This window comes from Alligator mississippiensis, chromosome 2, assembly GCF_030867095.1.
Source record: "Alligator mississippiensis isolate rAllMis1 chromosome 2, rAllMis1, whole genome shotgun sequence".
Classification (NCBI taxonomy): Eukaryota; Metazoa; Chordata; order Crocodylia; family Alligatoridae; genus Alligator; species Alligator mississippiensis.
Genome location: NC_081825.1, coordinates 156,566,344 through 156,588,913, shown reverse-complemented (window position 1 = coordinate 156,588,913; position 22,570 = coordinate 156,566,344). Strand labels below are relative to the sequence as shown.

Genomic DNA, 22,570 nt, shown 5'->3' with positions numbered 1-22,570 from the left:
TGCACAGTAAGCTAGCCTACTGCACTGTCAGCTACTACCTGTACATACAAGTACTAGATTAACTGCACAGTAGTTACTACACTGTAGCGCTCGCACAGATGCTGACCGGGAGCAAATATGATCCCAGTCAGCCACACCCGCAGGGGTTCACAGGAGATGGGGAAGTTCCCTGTCCCTGGTCCTGGTACAGCTCAGCTCCCAGCTCCACCCAGGAGCCAGGAGTCGATCAGTGCCAAGATGGAGTCACTCTCTGGGCCCCCCTGCCACTGGCCCTGTCCAGGTGTTGCATGGTTTCCAGCTCCCCACAGGGGCTGGAAGTCAAGCAGTACTGGGACTGAGGAGCTCTCTGCTTCCCTGCTCACTTGGGGCCTCACCAGCAGCAGACCCGCTTGTGGGGAAGCTGCCAATGAAACCCCTGCCAGGCGGGGATTCCTCACCCAGCAGGGAGCTGGCTGGGACCTGTCCTGTTCCTGGGGCAGCTGCCAGCCAGCCCCTGGCTGGCTGGGCGGGGTGCTGGCAGCTGTGCCCCCCAATGTGCACAGGGTCGGGACAGCTCTGCTGGCTGCAGTGGCAGCTGTCTTCTAGCCCTGTGCACATCAGGACCAATGTGCACAGGGCCAGGAGACAGATGCTGCCGCAGCCAGCAGAGCTTTCCTGGCCCTGTGCACATCAGGACTGGTCCCCATGTGCCCTGCCAGCCCTCAGGTTAGCACCCTGGGGGAGCCTGGAGCTCTCCCTGGCTGCTGCAGGTGGGCAGAACAGGGTAGAAGTAGCTCCGTACTGGGATCCTGCCATTGGGAACAGATTTGCTCCCAATAGGGTGTACATGTAGTAGATATGCTCCCAGGGAAGGCTTACTATGTAGTATTTTACTGCACAGTAAGCCTGTATCACATTGATACCAAGTGTGTAGATACACCCTCAGTACATCAGATTTTGAAACCTCTTTAGCTATGAACAACTAATCCTCTTTAGTGGCTGAGCACTGCAGCATCTTACATCAGGTCTGCCCATGTCCCTTTGGGATTGTGTACACAGATAGCCACAGTAACTGCCTTTCCTCCTCCTCCCCCAAAAACTCTCACATGCTCCGCATGCATTAAATAGGATCTTGACATTGCTGCTGGGCATGTATGCTGCAGAGACCAATTGGGTGAGGATGAATGGGGAAAGGGAAGCTTTCCATTTTCTTCTTCTTGTTCAGCATTACTATCCTGCATGTGTCAGGATTTACTCCTAAATCACTAGACTGCCTTGCAAGGAAATAAACAGGCCCCATCAATTAAATGCATCCAGATTCAGTGTACACCCTCATATGGGAAAGGCAAGAATTTAGTTTTAAATGTTATAATTTTTATACCTTAAATATGCTATTGTAGGAGATGATTATAAAGTTCACATCAAAAGATGACTTCCCGTGATTACCCTGTGAAAAGCAGCAAACTTCTTGGGCATTCTTGTCCTGATTTGTTTTTCATTCGTAATTTTTCACTGAAGGAAATTCCATAAGCTGCAGAATTTGTAGCGCTTTCAAAATTCAAAATATGATTCCTTCCTAAATAGTAACGCTGCATTAGAGCAACTGATATAAATAATAACTAAAATACTGTAATGAAATCCCACAATATCTGACGAAGTAGTGCATCCAGTCAAGCTACAAATAAGTATTGCGTTTGTCCCAGAAGAAATCATTTTCAATGGATAAAAAGCACTGACAGTTGGTCCTGTGACATTGCAAAGCATGTCTGAATGGCTGTCCCAGGATTGCATCACTGAATTAATGGCAGAAAAGTGGCAGTGCATTCAGCCTCTCACTTAATTCTGATTGGAAGGGTGATGTGTGTGCATGCCAATCCCGGGACATTTTTATTCAGGAACAAACACAAGCACAACTCTGCTTGGAACAAATGCCATGACTAGAAACATTATATGCTATTTGTCCAAGTGGACAGAAGATTAGCAAGATTATTAAAGACATGAAGCCACTAATTCTACTGAAATAAGTGAAGAGAGAAGACTAGCACCAACTATGAACAAACAAGGTTGCCAACAGGTATCATTCAAGGACACCCATTAGAAAATTTGCAGTAGTTTAATTGAATTGATTTTAAAATCAACCTTGTGAAACTAGCACAAACACTTAATTGTTGGTACATTTAAACTTGTTTAAACCTCACTTTACTGAATTATGCTAAAGTGATTTATTTGCTGGAATAATTTTAAACCAGAAATAAATCTGTTTGATTTGGCCTGGAGATTTGATTGATTTGACACAACTTTTCTAAGACAAACAAGTTCTCAGCACAGAAAGACAACAAATGATAACTGTTAATGAGAAATTAGCATTACACTTGAGCCCTTTAGTTTAAGGAATGTAATAGAATTCCAGTGTGTTTTTCCTGTATTAAAGAACAGTTGAATACTACATTGCCTAACACCTGCACAGAGATTGTTCCTGACCCTTTAAGTTTTGAGTGACACAGGCCTGCCAGTTTGAGGTCTGGTAATTTTGATTGAAAACCTAGGCAAAACCTGTTTAAAATATTTTAACATATATGTAGAAGAAAAAAAGAATCAAGAACACAGATACAAAATGAGTGACAACTGGGCTGGATGACAGCACTATGGAGAAGGATCTAGGAGTCCTAGTAGATTACACACTTATATTGAAGCTGGAGTGTAATGCAGCTGCACAAAAGGCAAGTGCAATTTTTGAGCTGCATCTACAGGAACATTAGATGCAAGACACTCCTGTATCTGTTTACTGGGCACTAGTTACGTCTCATATAGAGTGTTGTGCCTAGAGCAGTTGTTTTCAGTCTTTTTTGTACCAGGACCCATTCGTAAAAAATGATGGCTAGTCCCAACCCAGTAAATAGTGTAACTAGAAAACAGCACCCTGACCCTACCGGTGCCCTTTACTTCTGACCCACTATCTCCACCCCCAGGCCCCAGCCCTCCACCGTGTGGAACAGGGGGTGGGTTTGTGGAGTATGGGGGCCCCAAGCAGCCCCTTGCAGATTGGAATTCTGGTTTTTCCCTTGCAGGGTAGCAGTCTCCCACGTTTTTCTCCTTTAAAAGAGAATACATTTTTAAAGTTTGGTGACCCTTCCGTATATTCTTGTAACCCACTTTTGGGATGACCCACGGGTTGAGAAATGCTGGACTAGATGACCTTTCAAGCCGTATTTTTCTGATTCCATGAAGAAGAGCTGAGAAAATGAAAATTTCAGTCTGGCCATAAACCTAAGCTTCAAGACTGTTTGTCCCAAAGTTGTAAAAATGCTGTTATATCTTAGTAAGTGTTGGTCCTGCTTTTACTTCCTTTACAACAATGAAAACAGGAACTATGGTTGCTTAAGAAAATTAGACTATAAAAGAACCATCACCGGCTCCTTTCTCTACAGTTTAAACTTTTTCTGATCACTTGTAAATTAAGGCAATAGTGAAGCAGAGCAGGTTTACAGTTTCAGTTTATAGTGATTATTATATAGTCTTGCTTTGTTTCCTACAACCATACATATATTGATCAGACTATTGGCTGATGTAAAATCAATTCACACAAAAAAGTAAGTTGGCCCTTTATACTGAATTTATTTAGATTTATCCAATCTTATTTTCTGTATCCATTACTTGCACCTCTGGATACACCTACATGTACGCATTTACTGCTCAGTAACTGAACTTACTGTGCAGTACAGGTATACATCTACATGTGCACACCCATACTGAGCAGTAAATATGGATGGCGACCTACGCCGACTTGAGTGCCCAGTTAGTTACTGCACAGTAATGCAGGTGTAGATGCCTTACTGCGCAGTAACACTGTGTGTGGACTGACTTGGTACTAACTCTAGTCCCAAGTCAGTCCACATACAGCATTAATGAACTTTAAAGCCTACACATTTAGATGCCGGCCTAGTCCCATTTACTTCACAGTAATTTAAGCTGGCATACATGCATGTGTAGACACACCCTCTGTGGAGTATAAGTGTAATCATACTAAGCACTGTTTTGACATTCTCATCACTATTTTAAGGCGACAGCAGATCTAGGATTTTGAAAAGGGGAATGGAATCCGGATCAGGCTGTTGTCCTCTCAGGCTGGCAGGACACAGCAAGTGTCACTGGCTGCTCAGCTGACTCTAGAAGAGGGGCCCAGCAGCCTGGCTCCAGCAGGATCAGGTCCTTAGCTCCTGCAGACAGCAGCAGTGGAGGAGAAAAAAAAAATCAAAGGAGTGTGTGTGTGACTGCACTACCCATTGATTAAGGATATGCAGGGCAGGAGTGACTGCACCTCCTGTTGATTAAGGATACGCAGGGCATTCCCTAACTAGCTAGTTAATGTGGGTTTATAGCTGTTCTTACATCACTAGAGCTAGAGCACCGTCTCAAAGAGCTACAAAACTGAAAACAACTTGAAGGATGTGTAATTATCCTGCTTAACTCTTCTCCCTTTCTGCAGCTATATAAAGAGATGTTGGTGACTCCTTCTACCCCATCCTGTCCACCAGGGGTTCAGTCTTGTCTGCCAAACATTGCTCTTGTGTTTGGATTCTCTATTTATGTTACTGAGTGGTATGGATCAACGCAACTCAGTGGTCTCCCCCACACAGACAAGTGCTTCATTAATATTCTCTCTTCTCTCTTCATAGATGTTTCCTCCAGGTTTCCTCTTGGTTCTTCAGGAACCCACCAGGACTTATGAAACAGTTCTTGCATGGAGCTATCTATGTCCACTGGCAACCAGAGTCATTTCCTAGTACCTGCATCTACAGGTACTAGAAAACGGTGCATTAAACTAATATATTGTGCAGTTATTGCTGTGCACATGTAGGTAGTGATGCTTTACTGCACATCACACTAGTCCAATGTGAAGTAAAGCATCTTGTGTAGACGCATCATCTGTTGAACAAAGCTATTGCTCCTAGAAAAAGTTGCTAGCACCCTATTCTAATCTATACTTTATTCCAATTCCTCTAGTGTTATGCCAGCTTAGACCTCCTTGGATGTTAGCATATGGGTTTCAATGGTATAGCTATTGTCAATTTGACACTGCCGGGAAAACAAATCAGTTCTATCCCTGACATCATCTACTAATAATCACACGTTCCCTGCCCATCCAATTTCATGAACCAATGCACACTGGAAGTATTACCAATTCAGATATTTTGTAATCCATGAGACATGAAAGCTATAAATATGATTCCCATGAAAACATTAGACTGTTCAGACCTAATCAATAAAATTGTTAAGTGTAGTGAGTAAAGGTTATAATTTTGCTTTGCTTATTACAATGCAATATAGTTTTTCCACATCCACTGTTTCATGTCGCCTGAAGCTTGTGTGAACCTTGAAGTGAAAATTCTCCTCGAAAAATTATATTAAAATGGAAGTATCTATCTGATTACTTTAATGATAAAAATAGGTTTTACTTCCACCTACCCTGCAAAATCATTACAACAATGAAACACTAACTGGACTCCATTTATTATGTAGCATCATATACACTGTTGTGGCACGGACAAGAGTCCAAGGGAAAGCACTGGCTATCTGATAGCCTGCTCCAGGCAAACTGTCTGGGAGCTTTGTGGGGACCCTGGTGCTGCTTGAACACTCTGGATAACTGGACTGTTTAGGCAGCAGTGCCAATTTCTCCCCCTTCCCACCCCCTCACTGAAAATACCCAGACTCCAGATCTGTGTAATGTGTGAACAGGTATTCCCCTACAGTTCCACGGGTCAGGCCCTACGGGAATGCCCCTGTCTCACCAGCTGATTGGTGGGATGAAGAGGGAGAGGGGGTTGGGGGAGCATTCTCCTTGGCTTAACTTTGTCCTGTGGATCCAAGAAGGTTTCATCCACAGGCACTTCTACCTCCTGTTCTGTGCACAGTGCCAGGTCACCCCAGAGATGTGCACAGGACTTCAGGGAATGGGGGAAATCTCCTGCAACTGCAGGATGGTTCCAAATATAGGTACATGTGCCTCCTGCTCTGAGCACAATTCTTGGTCACCCTAGAGCTTTGCAAGGGGTCTGGGGGATTCTCTTATAGATGGACCTGTCCCAGACCAGGACAGATCAAGCTGCACTGCCTCTGGCTCCCAGGGGTGGCTCCAGTCTGGGAGGGGCCCCAGTCTGTTCAAGAGGCAGGAGGCAGAGGCAGTGCAGCTACCATAAACTGATGCCTAGATGGAGCTGGGTATGGAACTGATGCAGCTGGAGGCAAACTGCCTGCCATAAGGACAGGGGGAATAAAGAAGCAGCTCCCTATCTCTCCCTGGTCTGAGAGCTCACCTTTGAAGTGACTTTGTTGCTTTCCAGCCTGAGGGCTGGAATTGCTCACACTCCCCCTCTCTTGACATGTTTTTCAGCAACACAAATTACACTGAAATTTGAGGACCTAAATTGAATGTCTGTCCCTAGCCTTTATTTCTCTACAGTTAATTCTCAATATAGCCTTGTGACACCTGGGCATTGATGCTTGCCTGAAGGCTCTGCCTGCATGCTATGGGGCCACTTCCATTCTATGACTGGTGTATATATGCAATTATACAAATTACACCTAAGATATGCTCGCCTCAATTTCTTCTCCAGTGGGAAGCTGACCTACAAAGTTCTGGTGTCACTTATTTCTTGGCAGAGGGATGACAATATAATTCTTTACTAAGTTCATATTACATAACTTGTAACATACACCCGCACTAACAACTTGGAGGCAATGAAGTGGCAGAAACATCACTTATGTAATTTGGCCTGCAGAGCCTTTAGTACTGGTGATGCTAAGTGAGAAAAAAAAAATTCAAATTTATCTGAAAATTCCAGATAGAGTTTACAGAGATAACATTGCTGAAAAATTATTTTTCCATGGAAATTGAACATATTTGATCTGGAAATCAAAGATGTACCATATTTTCTTGTGCATAACATGCCCTGGAATATAAGACACACCTTGGTTTTGAAAGACAGAATGAAGCTGTTGAAGACTGATCTCCATGGGTAGAACTATGATTTTGAAAAGAGATAAAAAGTCTCCAGGGCTGTGAAATAGGAGGAGACAAAACAGGAGGAGCTAGAAAGCATCAAAATTGCCAGAAGAAAAGTTAGCTTCACTAGTGGAACATCAAGATCATTAAAAAGGAGACTAACATGTATACCTGTGGAGTAAAGAAAAATAAGCCACTAAATCAACTGACTCCTTCAGCTGCCTAAATAGTAATGCCACAGCTGCTTCACTGTGAAGTAGGAATCAAAGCAGTATGCTTCTATCCTGGGCAAATAATCAGCTTCCTTGCTTAATACATGCATCCCAATTTTGGGCGGCTGATTTTAGGTAAAAAGATGCATGTTGTATGTGAAAGAATATGGTACAATTAGAACTCTGTAAAGCCATTTCTACAGTCGTTTTCCAGAGTAGAATTACATTTTAAATTCGCAACAAATGCTATGATTCTACAAAAAAAAAATTTGTGTTTAGTAACGCCAGAAATGGCAGTTTAAGGTTGCACATGTATTTTTCTCTCTTTAGCATAGATGATAAAATGTGTATGTCCATTTAGTAAATAATTTTTTTTTTAAAAAGTATATTTTCTTAAATGTCTTCTTCCGAACTTAAGAATACACAGATAGTGAATGATTGGGCATAGTTTAAAATGTGCTTATCAATTGTAGTGTGGTCTAGTCCATGCCGACTAGGACTGGATCAGATTGTTTTAGTCAATCTGCCTTTGCTGCTGCTTTCTTATATAAAGCCTTACTGCGGTACTCTTTTGGCTGGTGCACTTATAATTGCATGTTCTCTTCTCAGTAATAAGTGTAAGCAGATGGAGGACAAAGAACTGGTCAATAGAATTTAAGTATGGTGGGGGGCAGAGGTGTAGCAGAGCAGCAGTACAATCAGCAACTGCTGTGGGAGTGGTGGTTACTTTTGTGTCTCCCCCACAAAGGTAGCACCCAGGGTTGCTGTCCTGGTCTCTTCCCTCCCCCCCACCAACCTGTATGCTACTTGTGCGGGTGCTAATACTGAGTGACAGACATTCAGCACAAATTGGGAAGAATGCACTTATTGTTTCTATATAGCCATTTTTCAAGACTACATTGAAGTATAGTTATATTGAAAAAAAAAAATCAATCATTTGGTTTTGTGGTGTCTCATGTACACACAAGCAGCATATACGAATTGGACCAATATACAAAGGCATATCCTAAGAGACACTTAGTCAGCAGAAGTTTCCTTTCACCTTGTTAAAAATGTATACAATGCTTTATCACATATAGCAAACCTGAGCAGACATGCAACAAAATTACAGGCACGGGGAACAGAGTCTGACAGTGGAACTCAAGTCAAATTAAAATAAATAATAACAACAACAATAAGTTATCCACTGCTTTCTATACCCAACTGAATTTGGTGTCCAACCTAGCTTCCACTGCTAGAACTCTCCTTGACTTTTATGACAGTAGCAGCAGGGCTTTGTTGTGGAAGCTGGAACGTTCCGTCCCTAATATGCATTTTAGATGTTTATATCTGTTTTGTCTGATTCTACTTTCTGACATATGCATATTAAGGTAGCTGGAATTAGGAATACATATCTGAGGGCAAAACTGGGTCCACTAACAGATCTAACCTACTCAAACAAGCCATTTAGTATAAAGGATCATTTTCCCTCAAACAACTGTCATTCCCATAGGGGACCAGATGCAACATAACACCAAGGAATAATTTCTCTCTTATAATTTGTTTATTTTTTTCTCATATTGCATGAACAAAATGTGTTACAGAAGGGGGAAAAAAAAGTGATGAGTGAGTCCAATTCTTCCCCCACCTGGCCACCTCTCCCACAGCTGCAGGGGGTGAGCTTCTGGCAGGCCCTGAGCTGCGGGGGGGGCCCTAGTGCTTCTCTTCATGGCAGCAGTGCCCCCCAGGATCACCCAAGTGGAGTGCCAGCAGGTGGGTGCTGCCCAGGGGGCGCCGCTGCCACAGAGGGAAGCACTGGGGTCTCCCACAGCTCAGGGGCTGCGTGACCCACTGGCAGCTCACTGCCTAGCCATGGAAGATGCAAGCAGGCTTTAGGATGGAAAAAAAAAAAAGGATCAGGCCCCTCACCGCTTCCACTCTGGCTGACCCCCCAGCCACAGCCTGCCCATACGAGCTGTTGCCAGGTCGCACAGCCCCTGAGCTGCAGGGGGCCCCAGAGTTTCCCTCCATGGTGGTGGTGCCCTGCAGGGCCGCCTGGATGGGGTGCTAGCTGCCCGGGTGCAGCCCCAGCTCACAGGCAGCACACACCAGATCCAATGGTACATGGGATGTTGGAAGCCCAGGCATGCTCAGGGAAGCTCAGGCTTGCCTGGCTTTCTGAACCCTACCACCCTCCCACCACCTGGGAATTGGCTGGCTCCCCTGGGAAGGCAGGAGGGTGGCTGTGTGTGCTGGCAGCCGGAGAAGACAGCAGGGATGGTGCACAGGGCACTGGAAGCCCGCCAAGCCTGAGCTTCCCCGAGTACACCCGGCCTTCCAGTGCCCTTTGCACCATCCCCGCCGCCTTCTCCAGACAGGGCCCTTGTACACGTGAGGAATATCACTGTAATTTGTTACATAGCAAACTAAAATAGATGGGGTTAAAATACAAAGGGCAATTAAACCACTAAAAGGGGCAATTTCCTCATGAGTACAAGGGCCCTCTAATTCTATGTCTATAAACAAGTCACAAGGTCCCTCTTATTCTATGACTACAAACAAGTCACAAGGTCAGACTTGTGACAAAATATGTATTTATTTTTCTAAGCCTGTGTTTACACATGAAAGACTTTATGTAGCCTTTTTGGGGGTGAAAAGTTTTGATTCCGTTAAAGTATTCAGTCAAAGGATAACTAAAAATCCTGTATTTAAAAAAAAATACTTTTGCAATAAAAATTTAATTGTAAATGTTTTGCGGGTTTCTGCTAGTTATAAACATTCATCTGTTAATTTAGACATGCCCTCTCCAATCAACACCCTGGTACTGGGAGAACGTGGCCAGTCACACTACCAATCGCATGCAAAGGAAGCCTCTGCCCCTTGAAGTATTCCCCCTGCAGCACTGCAGCCCCTGGAACACAGCCATCCTGAGGCTGAGGCCAGGGAGCCAAGGCAGACCTTGGCCTTAGCAAAAGGGAAGGGCAGCCCAGTACTCGCTGGAGATCCTAGCCATTAATGCCACTACCTCTCACATGCAAAACGAGTGCTCTACCACTTGAGCTAGCCCCCCAGGGGAGAAAAGAGGTGCACACTGTTGTCCAGGAGAAGTACAAGGATAGGGACTAGAATGCTCCCAGGGCTGCAAAATGCTAGGGGACTGTGATTTAACTTAAACCAGGAAGAGGTCTGGGACAGAAGTTAGCTTGGTTAGCCAGATTAGCTGGTTAAAGCATAGGTTTTATAATGCCGAGGCTGTGGGCTCAGTCCCCAAACTGGGCATTTGCTGGGGTAGATCGCTCACTTTGCATGCAAGAGGCAGCGCAATTGATGGCCACGTGTTCTCCGAGCCCAATCTGCCTTCAGCCTGGTCCTCAGTGGGCAGTCCTGCACCCACTCAAGAATACAGGCATTGATCCTGCTACCTCCCATGTGCTAAGCAAGCTCTCTACAACTTGAACTAATTCCCCAATTCCCCTATCTGCAGCTTCCCCCCCAGTCAAGGCAAGGCATGCCTTGTGAACTCTGTCTCAGGTGCTGCAGAATGCAACCATTGATCTGACTGCCTCTTGCCAGCAAATTGAGCATTCTGCCACTTGATCCAGTTCCTCCAGTGGCACTTCCTCCCACCACCAGAACAGCTTTCTTGGGGTCTGGGCCAAGGAGCAGTCAGGCCACAGTCTCAGCAAACGGGCAAGGTTGTCCAGCACCCACTTGAGAATGCGGGCATTGATCCCACTGCTTTGCACGTGTTATGAAAACATTTTACCACTTGAGCTTGTTCCCCAATGTGAGGCAAGTGGGCCCAGCGCTATTGTTCAGGTGGCTTTTAGGGCTGGGGCCAGCTTTCTGAGCTGTGGGTCTGACCTGTACTGGCTGTAGCAGGCTCAGGCTTGGTCTCAGGCTCTGGCTCAGGTGGGGTTCCTCCAACCACCCTGGTATCTCCATTGGTTAGTGCAGAGTTGGGCGATTATTTGGATTGGAGGGCTGCTTACTGAGTTTTGATGAGCTGTTGAGGCTGCACACACGCATGCATATGTAGACTACATACACACCACATACACAAAATCACATGCTCAGACACACATGTGCACAGACACATGCAGAGATGTATGCACACATACAGATACACACACACACGTGCCTGTTCTCCCTGCATCTCTTCCTACACTGCCTCCCTCACCCTGAGTCTCTGGCTTGCAGCCACATTGGGCAGGAGCTGTGCCTGCCCACTCCAGTAGCACCTGTGTGGCCTGAAGCGGCACATGGGAATGCAGTATGGCATCGGCCCAACCACACCAAGTGCCCGGGACTTGGGGTGGTGAGGGGGTGCAGGGAGAAAGGAGCTAGGAGCCACATATCTGGGATCAGCCAGTCCAGTGTCACACTGTGTTCCCCCCTTCATCCTGCAATGTCTCCCCTGCCCCAAGTACCCAGCACATGGCAAAGCTGGGTCCGTGCCACTCTGTATTCCCATACAGAACTTTGGGCCACGTGGGTGCAGCTGGAGGGGCTGGTGCTGCTCCTGTCTGACTTGGCTACATGTTGAGGACTCAGTGTCAGGCAGGAGCTATGCCAGCTGCTCAAGCTATGCCCACACGGTGCAGCCCAAAGTGCCTGTGCCCATACCAGGCCCTGGCCCAGCCCAGATATCCCGCAGCTCCTGGCTGTCTCCCCACTGCACTCCGTCCCCCACCAGTGGGGAGAATCATACCTGAGCTTCAACTCTTGCCAGGGCCCAGCTGCCTGGTCTGCAATCAGCTGCAGAGTGAGAGCTACGTGCAGATAGCCTCATGGGGCAAAAGCCTGACCAGGAGCTCAGTGTCCCCTGTCTTGGAGTGTATACTGCGGGGTGGGCCAGGGAGGACTGGGCCAGAGAGGGGAGGGGCCGTCTGGCCACTTTAGCCAGAGCACCTGCTGCTGCAGTAGGCAAGGGACAAGGGCAAGAGACACTGAAAGCCAGGGCAGCCACAGACCAGATACAATTCTCCTTTAGGGGAGCAGCTGCTGTCCAGATGGAAAGCCTTGTGGGGGACAGATCTGGCCCACAGGCCATATTTTGCCACTATGTCTTTTCCCATGCCCTCTGTTTTGTCAGCTCTGCGTTAAACTCCGCCCTCAGGATCTTTACCCCCTTGCAAGGGATGGAAACCCCAAGAGGCGACAGGTCTCTGAGCTTATCCAGGACTAGGCAGGTGATTTTGCTCACGTTGAACTACAGTGGTCATTTGACAGGTTGCTAGAGATACAGTTATATATATAGAAATCAATATTTTAAAAAACAAAAAACAAAACAAATTTCTGAGTTGTACTGTTCCCCAGGCCGAGAACCTTCTTGAACGGTGTTGTGTAGCAAAGGGTGGAGACCCGTACAATGCACTGCAGACAACACCCCCTACAAGAGTCTACTATAGCCTCCCAATGGGTGAATTTTGGCTTCATGCCTATTTTATAGAAATGGGGGATTTCTCTTTAGCTTGCTCCTTTGGACTAAGGACAAGTGACACTTGGGGATGTCCAAAATCCAATATCTCCATTCTTGAGGTCTGCATGTAGGATGTCCACCATGCATTCAGGAGCATCTGAAGCCCTGAGCTGAAGAGTCTGGGTAGGAGGATACTTGTCAATGGTAGAAGCCATACAGACTTGAACAACTGAGTTATGCTCAGTTGATAAAATTCGGAACTGATTCAGCTACTTTGACCTGAGATACAAAATTAAAAAAAAAAATGAAAGAAAGAAAAAAAAAAGCATAGCTTGTGCTATATATAAATAGATAGAAAAAAAATGTTGCTTATAAGTGTATTTATAGAGCATCTATGCTAAATACTTAAAGCACTTCACAAAAGGCAAAATGCATCGATTCTGAATTAATTAAATTAGGCAATGGCATGTCTGTTTCTAAGTCAGCAGACACATCTATATGTGTCATTAGGGGGCAGCAATATATTACAGAGCAATATTGCTCCCTAGAAGCTCCAGGATGTGCAGTTCACATGTGTGCCTGGTTCGGAGCACAATGAGTTGGGTTGCAGCAGCCCCGGCTAGGGTTCCGAGGTCAACCTACCAGCCTGCGGCTGCAATGACTGGACTCAACGTGTTGTGAAGGGGCTGGCTAGGACATAAGAATGCTTCAGTACAGGGCTAGCTGGCAGGGGTGCCTAGAATCGAAAAAGGTTAAGAACCACTGCATTAGATATAGCACCATAAACTCTTTAATGCTGTTTGCATTATTTTGAGTTATTTTAGCATTCAAAATAAAAACTTCTCTTTTAACATATTTATGTCTTCTGGGTATCATAACACCATGTAATTATGTATTATCTAACAAGATATTTCTGCAATTATGCAGCGTTGTTTTTCTCTTTTCTTCCCCCCTCATTTTCAGAAACTATTCAAAACAAGAATGTTTTGTTCTTTAGTCCATTAACATTGTACTTCACATATAAAACTACCTGAATGGATCCTCTCAGTCACTAGATGCTGGCATAAATGCTTTTGTAAAAAAATTCTGAGGAAGACCTAGGGGGTTTAAACAAGTACACCCACAACTCTTTCAACCATATTAACTACCCTAAAATCAAGAGAAAAATATATAGTTTTTATTCAGAGCCATTCCAATTAACTTTGGTTGGAATGGTGACTGAAGAAAGACTGTAGAATCACACACAAAATCTTTAGGAAAGAGACCCTTTTAGGCTGCTTACAGACAAAACAAAACAAAACAAAACAAAACAAAAAACAAAACAAAACAACGCTTCGCTTTAAACTCCATCCACCAAGACCAGAGTATGCCCAGAAGAGACATCACAGTAGTTGGACCCACATCTGTATAGACTGGGTGCTTTAGTGGGGCTTTTATCTAATAGATGATTGAATCAGCTTTAGATAAAAGCCCCACTGAAGCCAAAAAGCCCCACTGAAGCGCTCAATCTATACAGACCCTGCAGTGCTGGGTTGAATTAATGTGCTGCTTTTTCTAGTAAAGCCCATTTGGTTGTTTTTTTCATGTCTGTTAGCAGCTATAGGACATTTTTACACATGCAAGCGCTACAGTGCCAGGCACTTTCAAAACCACTGGGCACTGTGTCACTTGCAGGTGTATAAGCAGTGAAATGCCCGGCAGTGCTGAGAAAATGGTGGCGGCGCGTTTTTGAACTAAAACTCATATAAGGTGTTTTAGTTCAAAAGCATACTGCCACCATTTTCTGCGTGCACACATTTCATCACTTATATAACTGCATGTGGTGTAGCGCAGTTCGCATCAGCTTGTGTGAGGAGGAAACTCAGTGAATCGAGTCTGAAGTGGCAGATCTCCAGTGCATTGCGGGACAAAAAGGTATGTGTATAAATGCCCTTAATGACTAGATATTGGAGCGCATAGGGCATGTCTACATGTGCCATTAAGGGGCAGCAATACATTGCAGACCTTATTGCTCCACAGATTATTGCTCCCAGGAAGCTCCTGGGAGCACGTTTTCACGTGCACCCAGACCACAGAACACCGAGCTGGGTCACAACAGCGCAGCTGGCAGGGGGTCTGGGGTTGCTCCGACTGGGCTCAGTATGCTGGGGAGGGTCTGGCAGGAGCATGAGGGTGCTTCAGCATGGTGCTAGCTGACAGGCAGCCCCAGCAATGAGGCACCCTTGTGCCCCAGCAAGCAAGTCAGCTTCTACATGTGCATTGCTACACATGAAAAAAAACAACAACTCTGCAGCAGAGTAGGACTTCTATTTACAAGTCTTACCCTGCTGTGGAGTTTATTCATTTTGTGCACCCTAATAGAGGCACACATGTAGACACTGAGACATTTACTGTGCAGTTAATTAGGCAACTGCACAGTAAATGTCTTATGCAGATGCACCTAGATCAGGGGTTGTAGACTGGGGTACTCCAGGGGGTACTTGGGAAGTCCCTAGGGAGTATGCATGGGTGAGGACAGAGCAACCACCCATCACCCTGTGCTGCCACTTCCCAGGAGCATGGCTGGGGGGGTGGGCAAGGGCAGCGGCACCCCTCTGCAGACTGCATAGGTGCCACCTGGCTGGCCGGACATGGGGGTGGGGGGGGCAGCCGACATGTGGCTGCCACCCACCACCCTGCGCTGCCACTGCTCCGCAGCTGGCCATGCACCACACACCACCCCTGCTCCATGCCCAGCTGCCAGGGGTACACTTATTTAAAAAGGTTGAAAACCCCTGGCCTAGATAGTATGTAACATTTTGTAGTGTTTGACCTGAAATCCTTACCTGCACAAAGAATTGATGGAGCATGGTCAAAGACTTTTAACTTTATACATGTTTGGGGGGCCGTGTTGGTTTAAATTATACTCTACAGTGACTCAAATATGCTTATGTGGTTGATTTAATAGACAGTGACAAAGATAGCAACAGTGAATGTGAGCTGTCCAAAAGTTGGTAAATGTATAACAACCTGGAACAAAACTTGGGAGTTAATTCTACTAGAATATTTCAGACAAAATGTAACAGTAAACACACATTGCCATCATGCTAAAGGTATGATTCAGAGAGAAGCAATTAGATTAAAAATGAAGACCAAAAGGCAGCCTTTAGAAATGTCATTGTGCCAAAAGGTACTCTTGGCAGTTGGACTGCCAAGAGTAAGCAAGTGGTTTGATTTGGTGACTTCACTGTGAGCTAGAGAGTGCTCAGTACCTTTGAAAATCATGCCACTTATTTTATACTTAATAAGAATGCAGTTAAAGTGTCACTTCAGTGTCACCTTAAGAATCTGGGGTGGGGGGTGGGTTTTTTAAAGCATGAACCCAAAATACGTTCTTCTGCACATGTTGGGGTTATGACCTATGGAGATTAGCTGACATATTTGCAGTTTTTGCCCGAGGTGTGAATTTTTTGTTCTCACTTAAAGAGTTGTCATAGCCCCTTACTCCTAAACCATTGATTTATTTTGCAACAGTATTTGACAGGAGGAGAAGAAATTACTCATCCTAGTGGACTAAGATGCTTCACTGTTAAATAATTTCTAATACATTTATTTGGAGGCAGATGCCTGAGGCACACACTGAAGTCCGTATAGATAGAATCATCTCTGTATTTTAAGAAAGGTCTCCCACTTTGCCCAAGCGGTTACAAGCAAGTTGCAATCCACGAGCAAATGTTTGTTTTCTAATTGAGCTGTATGGGGAGTGTTTGAGAAAGTGTGCAAACAGTTGACAAATTCCATGCACGCTCCTCATTTATAGCAGCCGATTTTATATTGTTCTTAATCGGCTCCCTAGACAGGGCACCGCCCTGAAGTCAGCTTTATGGCCCCACGGACATCTCCTCCCGCCCCCATTAGAAGGTAGCAACAAGGACTGGTGGCCCCGATCCTGAGGGAGCAACAGGTGGGGAAGCGAGACATTCCCTGGAGCTAAGTCAGGAGTGGGTGGGCAACCTGAAGCATGGGTGCCATAAGAAACATGGGCAATGTTTGGGGGGCGGGGGGCACATGGCAGATTGAGGAGGGGACAGTCTGCACGGGGGCAAGCAGGGCAGGGCATCGGAGGAGCAGCAGACTGGACAGGGCTCAGAAATCAGAGTGGGGGCTCGGGCACGGCGGGGAGCAGAAAGCAGAGCAGCAGGGGAAGAGGAGCAGGGTGGCACTGGGGCAGGCCATGGGGCAAATAGGTCGGCGAGGGCGAGGCTGTCCAGACCCCGCTGTGGACCAGGCACCAAACCCGCGCCGCGACGGACCCCCGGGGCCGGCCCCGGCCCCGGCCGCGGAGGGGCGAGCCTGCCCTTGGGGCCGGGCTGTCCCCCTTACCTGCTCCGGCGCCTCTGCCATGGCGCGCCCGGCGCCCTCGGAGCTCTTCTCCCGCCGGCGCGGCCCGGGCCGGCCCGCGAGGCAGCAGGTGCGGCTGGCCCGGCTCGGCCCGCTCGCTATTTAAGAGGCGGCTCCGCCACCCTGCGCGGCCGGGCAGCCAGGGGCTCCGCGGGGAGCCAGCCAGCCCGCCCGCCCGCCCCTGGCCCCGCCCCGCCGGCTCCGGGCCTGAGTCACCTGCAGCCCTCGAGCCCCTCGGCCGCATCCGCCCCCCGCCCCTTTCTCACTCTTTTCTTTCCGGACTTCTGCTCCCCCCTCCTCCGCCGTCATACCCCTTCCCTTGCTTTTTCACTTCGCTTTTCCCTCCTCAGTTTCCCCCTCTTTCTTCCCCTTCCTTCTCTCTCTCTCACGCACTCTTTTCTCTCACCTCCAAATCCCCCTTTTTCCCCACCGCTTCTTCCAGCACCTGTCTCCGCAGTACACAGTAACCCGCTGTCTCACACGGAGGCTGCTGTCTGGGACTGTCCCACAGAGAAACAAATTAAAACACAGCAACAACAACCAAAAGAACCCAACCAACCCTTGGAAATATTTCCATGAATGATTTCCCCATCCTCCTCAGCATTTGCTTGCTATGAGAAAGAAAACCAACCCCAAGAACTGCTGTAACACTACTTGCTTTTGTGGTAGGTAGTGCCCCGTGGTCCCAGTCATGAAGAGGACAGGATTTCTAATTGAAAGCCTTTCCTAAGTGAGAGCTCACAATCCTTAGCTTTACTTGGCTGAAAAAGTGCAGGATAAGCTTGGGGGGAATCTAACTAATGTGCAAAATTCAAGACACAAAAAAATCTCACTAATATAAAAATCACTTCAAATTTCTACAGTTTAATGTGACGGGGAGAAGGATAACCAAGGGCACCATTATGGCTGAGATTTGAATCAAACACAAGTCAAGAAATTCCCATTTAAAATTCCCACTGCCCTATTCAGTTCAGTACTACTGATTACTTTTAAAGCTTTTGGTCTAATATTTCTGGCCAAATAAGGTAGAATTTGGAGAGGAACTGGGAGAATCATGAGAATGGCCAGATAAGAAGTGACTTGTACAGATCACCCAGCCAAAGTAAATTCCTCTGCAGAAGGAGGCAATTGCTAAGGGAGGAGTAAGATGATGCTGTCGCCTGTTTATACAATAGTTTTGAACACATACAAGGATTTAGGCTTTAACTCACATGTGGCTAAAGTTACAATATCTCTGGGAACAATTGAAAGTCAGTGGGATTATACGAATGGTCAGTTTCCCCTAAAAACTTTGAATGTTCTCATTTGTGTCTGATGAAAGCTACAAGTGTCAGTGTTTGCACTGATATAGATTTTATGAAATTAGATAGATAGATAGATAGATAGATAGATAGATAGATAGATAGATAGATAGATCCTATAAAGCACCCTAATGATAAGATATAAAATATAATAGACCGTTTTCAGTATATTCACATTGTATTGCATCAATCATTCCACAACTACATCAGGAGGCACTGGTAGTCAAATAAAACATATACACCATATAAAGTAGGGTTGAAGGTATTAGAAACATCCAAAAAGAATGTACCTGATTTTGGCCATTATCACCTCATAGCCTCGCTCACGTCATACTTTCAAAGTCAAGAACCTCAGAGACACTTGATATGAACCTGCATCAAACGGATGTGTCTACAGTTTGACATATCCTCTGAACTGCTGAAGAAGCAAATGTCACTGGGGTCAATGTTTAGCAGAAGCGGAGGATTTATTTTACTGTATGTTATAGGCTTGCTAGTTAATTAGCTAGATTTTAAAGCATTTGTCAGAAGAGATCTGACAGTCACCTATTGTTATTTTATAAGTCCTAGCAAAGGCATAAATGAATAAATATGGCATTTGGTACACAGATTTACTTGTTTTAAATAGCTAGACATGTTGCTCATATTCATTTAGTTAGCATCTCTAGCAACATGATGCCAACTAAAATGACACTATTAAGACTTATCTAAAAAGGCTGAACTCAGAATAGTTACAGGTAACTCATTTAGCCAAGTATCTTATTATTTATGTGTGTGTGTGTGTGCACGCATATAAGTCTGAAACCTTAATGAACTTTGTGTCTGCTAACAGTTTTGCAGACATCAGCAGGGAAACAGCAAAATACATATAAACATTTATGTAAAAGGAAAAACAATTGGTGATATTAGTTCATGTGATTTTTTTTAATTAACTAGAATTTTTTTGAAGTTAGACATTAAAAAAAATTAAGTTGGCAATGACCTTTAAGATCATCTGTGGGCAAGGAAGGAGCCCACCAGGGGGCACTTGCCTGCCTGTACACAAATGCCAGGCGCTTGGGGAATAAGCAGGAGGAGCTCATCCTCCTGCTCAATGCAATTAATTATGATGTCATAGGGATAACGGAGACCTGGTGGGACTCCACCCATGACTGGACCACGGGTATAGATGGCTATACCCTGTACAGGAGGGATCGTGTAGAGAAAAGGGGCGGGGGTGTAGCTCTCTATGTTAAGGAAAGCTACACGTCCCTGCAAGCCGATATTGGCGACCAGGGTGGATGACTGAAGACCCTCTGGGTTAAAATTTGTGGGGAACACGGCACAGGGGACACAATGGTGGGAGTCTACTACAGACCTCCCACCCAAAGTCCTGAGCTTGACCAGGAGTTTGCCCGGGAACTGGCTAAGGCAGCATGCTCCAGGACCATGGTTGTCATGGGTGACTTCAATTACCTGGACATCTCGTGGGAGGATCGCTCAGCAAAATCTGAGCGGTCGCAAAGCTTCCTCTTGTGCGTGGATGACCTCTACCTGACTCAAGAAGTCTATGGGCCAACGAGAGGCAAAGCGCTGCTCGACCTGGTACTGGCTACTGGGGATGACCTAGTCGGTGACCTAGCGATCGATGGGAAGCTGGGTGACAGCGACCACGAGCTGATCACCTTCACCATCCGCTGAAAAGCTGGCAAGTCAGTCAGCAACACGGAAGTCCTTGACTTCAGGAAAGCCGACTTTGACAAGCTCAGGAGGCTTCTCAGTGAGGCCCTAAGGGACCATGACCATGGGGAGAGGGGACTTCAAGAAGAGTGGTTGCTCCTCAAGGGAGCTATCCTCAATGCACAAACTAAGTCTATTCCATCTCGGAGGAAAGGCAGCAAGAGGGCACAGCAGCCCCCCTGGCTCTCCAGGGACCTAGCAGACCTCCTGAGGCTAAAAAGAAAGGCCTACAAAGGATGGAGGATGGGAGTCACCTCCAAGGAGGATTATTCTGCACTGGTCCGGTGCTGTAGGGAGCAGACCAGGAAAGCCAAGACTGCAACTGAACTCCAACTAGCTTTGAACATCAAGGACAATAAGAAGTCCTTTTTCAGATATGTGGGGAGCGGGAGGAAAAGCAGGGACAACATTGGACCCCTGCTGAACCAGATGGGGCAACTGACAACTGACGCCCAAGAAAAAGCCAACCTATTAAATAGGTACTTTGCATCGGTCTTTCATCAGTCCCATCACGCCCATGCCCGCTACGGGACAGGGAAGTCCGGGTGAGGGTGATCCCCTGCCCTCCATTAATGCTGACTTCGTGAAGGAACATCTTGAGAAGCTGGATACCTTCAAGTCAGCTGGCCCTGACAATCTTCACCCCAGGGTACTCAAGGAGCTGGCGAGCATCATAGCCCAGCCTCTAGCACGGATCTTTGAAAACTCTTGGCGCTCTGGTAAAGTGCCCGAAGACTGGAAGAAGGCCAATGCGGTGCCTATCTTCAAGAAAGGGAGGAAAATGGATCCGGCTAACTATAGGCCCATCAGCCTGACTTCTATCCCGGGGAAGATCTTAGAAAAGTTTATTAAAGAGTCCATCCTTAATGGACTGGCCGACGCCAACATCTTAAGGGATAGCCAGCACAGGTTTGTTGCGGGTAGGTCTTGCTTGACCAATCTCATTTCCTTCTATGACCAGGTGACCTATGACCTGGACAAGGGAGAAGAGATTGATGTCATATATCTTGACTTCAAAAAAGCCTTCGATCTGGTTTCCCATGATCGCCTCTTGGAGAAACTGGCCAATTGTCGCCTTGGGTCTTCCACAACCCACTGGCTGGAAAATTGGCTCCGTGGTCAGACCCAGAGGGTAGTAATTGATGGAAGTCACTCATCATGGTGTCCTGTGACCAGTGGGGTCCCCCAAGGCTCTGTCCTTGGACCCATACTGTTCAACATCTTCATGAATGATGTGGACACTGGAGTCAGAAGCGGACTGGCCAAGTTCACCGATGACACCAAACTTTGGGGCAAAGCATCCACACCAGAAGACAGGCGGGTGATCCAGGCTGACCTGGACAGGCTCAACAAGGGGGCGGACGAGAATCTGATGGTGTTCAGCGCTGATAAATGCAAGGTTCTCCACCTTGGGAAGAAAAACCCGCAGCATCCTTATAGGCTCGGCAGTGCTATGTTGGCTAACACTATGGAAGAAAGAGACTTGGGGGTCATCATTGACCACAAGATGAACATGAGCCTGCAGTGCGATGCTGCGGCTAGTAAAGCAACCAAAACGCTGGCTTGCATCCATAGATGCTTCTCCCCTTGTACTCGGCCTTGGTGAGGCCACAGCTGGAGTACTGCATCCAGTTTTGGGCTCCATAATTCAAAAAGGACGTGGAGAAGCTTGAGAGAGTCCAGAGAAGAGCCACGCGCATGATCAGAGGTCAGGGAAGCAAACCCTACGATGACAGGCTGAGAGCCCTGGGGCTCTTTAGCCTGGAAAAGCGCAGGCTCAGGGGTGATCTGATGGCCACCTATAAGTTTATCAGGGGGGACCACCAGTGTCTGGGGGAACGTTTATTCACCAGAGCACCCCAAGGGATGACGACTAGGTTGAATGGTCATAAACTATGACAAGACCATTTCAGGCTGGACATAAGGAAGAATTTCTTTACTGTCCGAGCCCCCAAGGTCTGGAACAGCCTGCCACCGGAGGTGGTTCAAGTGCCTACATTGAACACCTTCAAGAGCAAACTGGATGCTTATCTTGCTGGGATCCTATGACCCCAGCTGACTTCCTGCCCTTTGGGCAGGGGGCTGGACTCGATGATCTTCCGAGGTCCCTTCCAGCCCTAATGTCTATGAAAAAAGATAGGGGTGGCTACCACGTGGCATGGGTGCTACAAGTGGCACATCTAGCTAGCCTCTGTGGGTGCATCTACATGTGCAATTACTGCACCTGAATGTAATTGCCCAATAAACTCAAGTGCATTAAGCTTTGACGAGGAACACTGGGATCAGAGCTGGGTTGAGGGAGGTGGGGGAACTCCAGGGCAGCTGCCTTCCAGCTCCATGCCCCAATTGGCAGAATAAGAAAGCGTACAGTATATGGGTCACATAAGTTGTAAGTAGTCCTGAATCCTCTCACAGAGGAAGTGACTACTTGGCCACATATCAAGAACTTGTTTGATGAAATATAAAGGAGTTACTCTCAGCACAATATGACCCTCAGTCTTTTGTTCTAAATGAATCATGATCAGGTGGCTCTCGGCCTAGAGCCCAGGGGAAAAAACTGTAGCTGTGAAAT

At 46.5% G+C, this 22,570-nt stretch overlaps 1 protein-coding gene across 2 annotated transcripts in view; it reads right to left on the bottom strand.

Moving 5' to 3' along the window:
* Positions 1-17,101, bottom strand: part of LOC102574853 (melanopsin) — a 112,142-nt gene extending 95,041 nt beyond the window's left edge. Inside the window, exon 1 of one of the 2 annotated variants that reach the window (XM_059722328.1) lies at positions 16,961-17,101. In XM_059722328.1, the coding sequence (XP_059578311.1) occupies positions 16,961-16,981 (21 nt within the window). In that variant the 5' untranslated portion in view covers positions 16,982-17,101. The remainder of the gene's footprint in view (positions 1-16,960) is intronic. The other variant, XM_059722329.1, reaches the window with a different exon arrangement.
* Between the last annotated feature and the right edge of the window lie 5,469 nt (positions 17,102-22,570).